Source organism: Ammodytes marinus, assembly GCF_949987685.1.
Source record: "Ammodytes marinus genome assembly, chromosome: 10".
Taxonomy (NCBI): domain Eukaryota; kingdom Metazoa; phylum Chordata; class Actinopteri; order Uranoscopiformes; family Ammodytidae; genus Ammodytes; species Ammodytes marinus.
Genome location: NC_137214.1, coordinates 29,735,385 through 29,741,384, shown reverse-complemented (window position 1 = coordinate 29,741,384; position 6,000 = coordinate 29,735,385). Strand labels below are relative to the sequence as shown.

General features: G+C 41.2%; 1 protein-coding gene across 1 annotated transcript in view; it reads left to right on the top strand.

Moving 5' to 3' along the window:
- The window catches only part of snx25 (sorting nexin 25), a 28,231-nt gene that overhangs the window by 15,157 nt on the left and 7,074 nt on the right, over positions 1 to 6,000 (top strand). The window contains exons 10-13 of the mRNA XM_080035170.1: positions 1 to 12; positions 715 to 864; positions 3,651 to 3,776; positions 4,287 to 4,451. The exon at positions 1 to 12 is cut by the window's left edge and continues 120 nt beyond it. Of these exons, the coding sequence (XP_079891296.1) occupies positions 1 to 12; positions 715 to 864; positions 3,651 to 3,776; positions 4,287 to 4,451 (453 nt within the window). The remainder of the gene's footprint in view (positions 13 to 714; positions 865 to 3,650; positions 3,777 to 4,286; positions 4,452 to 6,000) is intronic.

Sequence of the window (6,000 nt, the reverse complement as noted above, 5' to 3'; positions counted from 1 at the left end):
ACAGCCAACAAGGTGACGCAGTGCTTTCACATTCCACAGGGCTTAACATTAACACTGCTAATATAGGGCACGGTACAGTATTAGGGGAATAGTGCTGTAGTAATGAGTGACACAATGTTTTGGCTAGGACAGGATTAGTGAAATATACAAGCTCCAGGGCTGGGGGTTGTTTTCACACTTTGCCAAACATTGGAGCTGTTGTTATTCTAAATCAGAGTAGATTACACATATTGTGTCTGCTGTGGGCATTTGAATTTGCAGTTTTTCTAAGAAATGCTTAGTGGATATTTCTGGACTTTTATTTTTGTTATTTGTTTATTTGATGCATAATAATTACCATCAGAAATACAAGACGTAAACATGCAGGTGTTAACGAGATTTAGAAGTCCCTAGGCAGGTGACAAAAACAGAACAATTACTCTTTTGTTTTTTAGATTATTTTTTGGGGCATTTTCAAGCTTTATTAGATAGTACAGAGTTGAAATGGGGAGACAGAGAGAGGGGGGATGACATGCAGTAAAGGATTTGAACCCGCGACCACTGCAACAAAGGCCGGAGCCAATATGGTACGCGCTCTATCCACTACACCACAGGAGCGCCCCGGGAGAACCATTACTTTGACATAAAGGAAATAAATGTGGTGTGAAAAATAACTTGAATAACATGTTTTTTTGTTTGTGTGTGTGTATTTATTTGTCGATGTTTGTGTGACAGAACGAGGTTCCTCAGATCGTGGGTGAGATCTACCAGAAGTTCTTTGTGGAGAGCAGAGAGATTCCAGTGGAGAAGTTTCTCCTGAAGGAGATCCAGCAGAGTCTGGTGGGGAACCGAGGAACTCAGGTCTTTGTCAGGCTACAGGAACAGGTAACGGATGGTTTGACTAGCTGTAACTAAACTAGACTAAAACTAAAGGTAAAAGATGGTTTGACTACTGACTTAAAGCTGGGGTGGAGAATTTGGGGAGAAAATAGCAGTTGGGATAGAGATTTGAATCCAAATACCTCAACCGCTCCACTTGTTCTCTTTGGTCCCTCCCCTATGGTCCCTCCCTGACACGCTCTACACACCAACAACGTCGGTGCCAAAGTGAATGGACAGTCCCAACAGCCAATAAGAACAGAGAATCATATATATATATTTTTTTTTTTTTAGAATCGGAGCCTCGCTCTGATTGGTCAAAGTATACCGCAGCCGCTCATGTTAAAGCTACTACGAGTAAGTCGGCACGTTGGCGACACCTTTGAACAAAAGCGGTAGTATTATTACGACGCCAGCTGTCGTGAAGCTGTTTTGTAGCTCGTGCAGGCGTGCAAGATTCAAATAATCAGGAAGCAATATGGTGCGTGTCCGTGTGTTGAAAGTGTGAGGGCACCGGACTCTTTTCGGCTCCGTGAGTCTATGGGTGACACAGCATCAACTAATGCCAGTAAGTGCTAAACACACCTGATTGCAATGAGTTGATGCATTGTCACCTCTCACGGAGCTGAACGAGTCCCCGTGTCCTCACACAAAGCGAATGAACGAGAGATGGCAGTTAGTTAGTATGGATCACGATGAAGTAATGTGTTTATGTTGTAAATAATGACTATTTCCGATGAATAATGGTCATCTGATGATGCTGGTGAGGCAAAGTAAACTTTGTTTTAGTAGGCTACCGCTCATTCATTTAGGAGTAAACACTGCAGTCTAGTTTCGCTGCGTGAAATTGTGTATACGTTGCTTGGCAACGCCCTCCCGCCCGACTATCACTCTCCCTTTTAGCTTTTCTTCATTGCATTTTCTTTTTTTGTCTTTTATGGTTCAGCCCCGTTATCAGTCATTATGACGACAAACAACTGTCTCAAACAAGGCTCCCGCTTCTCAAATCGCGTTCCTGTGCCTCACTGAAATCTGTGACCAATACGGATATGTGACCATAGAGCATGCACGCGTGAACCGAAAATCGGACTGGGTGTACGACCAGATCAAATGCAGTAATAAAAACTATATAAAAACGTCTTTCTTTGCACTGATGGTCTCCTTTGCTGTTAAAGGTAATTTATGATTATGAGAGGAAACATGAGGCTGTTTAAAAGATATTTAAAAGTTACTCGTTGCCGCTTTAATTTTGACCAATCAGAAATCACATACCCCAGCTTTAATGTAACTAAATAATGGTAAAAAGATCGCAAACAAATACAAAGGACTCTCGATAGTATGCTGATGTTTTACAGTGTCAACAGGAACAGGTAAATGCTGCTTTGACCACTGATTCTAACTCTAACTAACTGCAGCCATAATTTAATATCCTCAGAAATGTCAAAGTAACTGAAAAAAGGGAGTAACAATAGTACATGATGGTTTGACTACTGACTAACTGTAACTAACTAGACTATAACTAGAAATGTCAAACTAACTGGTGGTAACAAGATCTTAAAACAAGAAAAAAGACGTACCATATTTGCTAATGTTTCAGTGTCAACACTGCTACTGTTCTGTCGCTGTCACACATCTTTTACTAGAAGAATGTTAATTGTTCGAGATAAAAATAAAGCCTTGTTGGGTGATAGTCAATATACGTTATATGAATACCCTTCTTTTTTTACAGATGAGGTAATGTATGTAATCATGTTTTTGCATCTCTTTATATTTATTTAAAGCTTCTGGATTCTTTCAAAAAGTTGAACATTTATCTTTTTAAAGTGCTAGAAAAGTGCTAGAATTATAATCTTGAACAGCTGTTGCTCCCTGTTGCAGGTTGCTGATGTTTGTGTGTCCAAACTGCTACTTTTCTGTTACTGTCACACATATTTTCCTTCAAGAATGTTGATTCTGGGGGCGCCTTTAGCTCAGTTGGTAAGGCGTCCCCCTCCCGGGCCGGGCCCAGCAGCAGACCCGGGTTCGATTCCCACCCGCGGTCGTTCTCTGCATGTCACTCCCCTCTCTGCCCCATTTCACCTCTGTCTCTCTGCACTATCAATAAAGCATAAAAATGCCTAAAAAATATATCTTAAAGGGGCAGTGTGTAATATGACATCATCAAGAAAGTTCTACAAAGTTCTAGAATGCAACGCTCCCTGGGTAACCCCAAACCTTTAGAATAATAACAGAAGCTACAGTGGCCTTCAAGGACAAGAACAATTCTAAATTTTAAACAATGCACGCACCTGATGACATTCCAACCAACATGGATGCCTCCATCATACTTGCCTGTTCAATGTACAAAATGTAATATTAATATTTGTAATTCTCCGCTCAGGAGGACAATTCAGATTATTGGCAGAGGTGATTGTACACCAATGAGGACATATTTGTGAATGAGGATATTGATTTTAGCTAATAAATCACTTAAAATGTTACACAGTGCCCCTTTAAAAAAATAATAATAAATAAATAAATAAAATGTTGATTCTTCGAGATAAAAATAAAGCTTTGTTGGGTGATTATTGAAAGTGCTAGACAAGTGTTTATTATTTACTAATTTGTTATTATTTACTCATTTTTGCACTATATATGTTGGTTTGCACTGTCTTGTCCTGTCTTGCACTTGTCCTATTGTAAACTCCACTGTACCAAATCAAATTCCATACATGTTCACATGTCATGGCAAATAAAGTCTTCTGAATCTGAATCTGAATCTGTGAATGTGACTCTTTTGCTCCCTGTTGCAGGTGGCAGAGACGATGAGAGAGCGTTACTACCCGTCCTTCCTGGTGTCTGACCTCTACGAGCGGCTCATCAGACGAGACGAGCTGAACAGCCAATCACAATGCAGCACGGAGGAGAAGGAGGAAGAGGTACACACACACACACACACACGCACACGCACACGCACACGCACACACACACACACACACATATACAGACATTTCTTTTTCTTGATTAGCACTTGAGGAGCATTGTTAAATTTATAGTATTGTCCCGTTTGTGTTGTATGTGGTTTCTGAAACTGTGTAATGGACGCCCTGCACATTTCAACTCTAAAACAAGTTTACCTATGGCTACCTACAATTAAAGTAGCCTGAATAAACAATGTAGTAAAAATGTTAAAGGCCTACTTCAGAAAGAGAAATGTAGGGTTAGACAGTGAGACCATAAAACACTCTTTCTGCCTTTTCTCAGGCTAGGATGATCCGATTTTTTTTTTTTTTTGCACATTTATACTTCATAGGATCTCCGAGTTCAATACACCTTCATCTCCGAGTTCAATACACCTTCATATTCCAACCGGTGAAGTAGGCCTTTAAGGTCCATGTGTGTATACCTCTAATATTTGAATAATTCTATGTATGTATTGCCTTGCTCAGTGCCAGGGTCTAGAGGCAGGGGAGGACGTGTGCGATGAAGGAACTAAAGGAATCAACGAGCAGGTTAGCTACGCGGCTACAAAGCTCCGCGCGCTCTACGACAAACTGGAATACAAGCGCCAGGCCCTGGGCTCCATCCAGAACGCTCCCAAACCAGACAAGAAGGTAACACCTTGCCTTGTGTGAATGTCGATAGTTAGCCTGCCATCGGTGTACGAATGTGTGTGTGAATGGTAACGTGGGAAAGGAAAACGGCTCTCCCTTGCAAAAGAGTCTTCGGTCTCAATGGGATTTACCTGTATAAATAAAGGTTAGAAAAACACCACTACACTGAATTAGGGTTGCTGAAATTTCCCGAAATGGCCCCTTTTCAAATCCCGGGATTTCAGAGCTCCTCACGGGATTTCCCGGGATTTCCCGTTGAAACCATTATTGCCCTTTAATACTACTTTAATGGGACTAAATCAATGCCAATAGATAAATAAATGCAGCAGGACAAGGCTATATTACATCACGTTTTATTTCTACTTAAATAACATGAAGAAAAGCCATTCAAATTAGGCAAAATATTTTCCAGAAGTTAAATAGGCCTATTAAAAACGGTGTTTTTATGAAGAAAATACGAAAAATGTTTCACAGAGGTTCAATATCAAAACATGGCCAAAAAACGGTGTTTGGCGAACAAATGTATTTCAAACAATCTATTTTTATTTCTATGAACGAAATCAGTTTAAATTGAATATTTTCCAAAGGATAGGCAAATAACAAAAAATGCACTAGGCTACCGATTGCTCTTAACGTGTGAAATAAGACATGACAGAACTAACAGCCTATTCAAACTGACACGCTAAGCAAGATTACTTTCCAGCTTTCCTTTCTTTTACTTTCATGAAGTGTGACTTCAAGAAACACTGCTCAGCCTGTTTCTGAGCTTTGTCACGAACTGACACCGAGAACGCTCTTTCTTCCACGGACGTCGGCTGTATGGTGGAAAGTGGGTCGCTCTTTGGTTGCCTCGAAGAGCGCAAACTCTTTTGAAATTATTTTGTGGAGGTCATTCCCATACCTCTGGTCTGGCTCGGGACATTGCATGCAGTCATTAGCCTCGTTCGACTTGGAGCCGTCTTGCTCAGACCTGCGCAACTATGAAGCCCGTCTTGCTGAGCGCACAACAAAAATGCTGTGCGCTCAGCAAGCCGAGCGTCATAATTGCGCAGGTCTGAGCAAGACGGCGACATCTCTAACGAGGCTAATGACTGCCTGCTGCAGATGTGCAGTAAGGCTCTGGGTCATCGCCTGCTCGCTTGGCTCTGGCTGATACGCATATTCTTGGGTATCATCAGACTCTTCCTTGGACACAGCACTTTCAGTAGCATATTGTAGAGGCGCTGGTATTTCGTATGCCTGCCTGTGTAAAAAATACATTTCACACAAAATATTGTGTAGCCTTTGTTTTATTCATTTTAGCTTATTAAAAAAAATATCCCCCCTCAAAAAAAACGAAAAAAAAAAAAACGGGAGGACGGGTCCCGCGGCCAATTTCCGGTACTCCCGGACTGACTCATTTCACGGGAATCCCGAAATCCCGGGACCCGTCCAGCAACCCTACACTGAATACAATACAAATGTTTTCTGTGGAATAGCTTAAAAATTCCAAGCACAAGATCTGTATTAATGAGGAAGAATTGTCTTTCCTTGTGCCCATACCAACGGA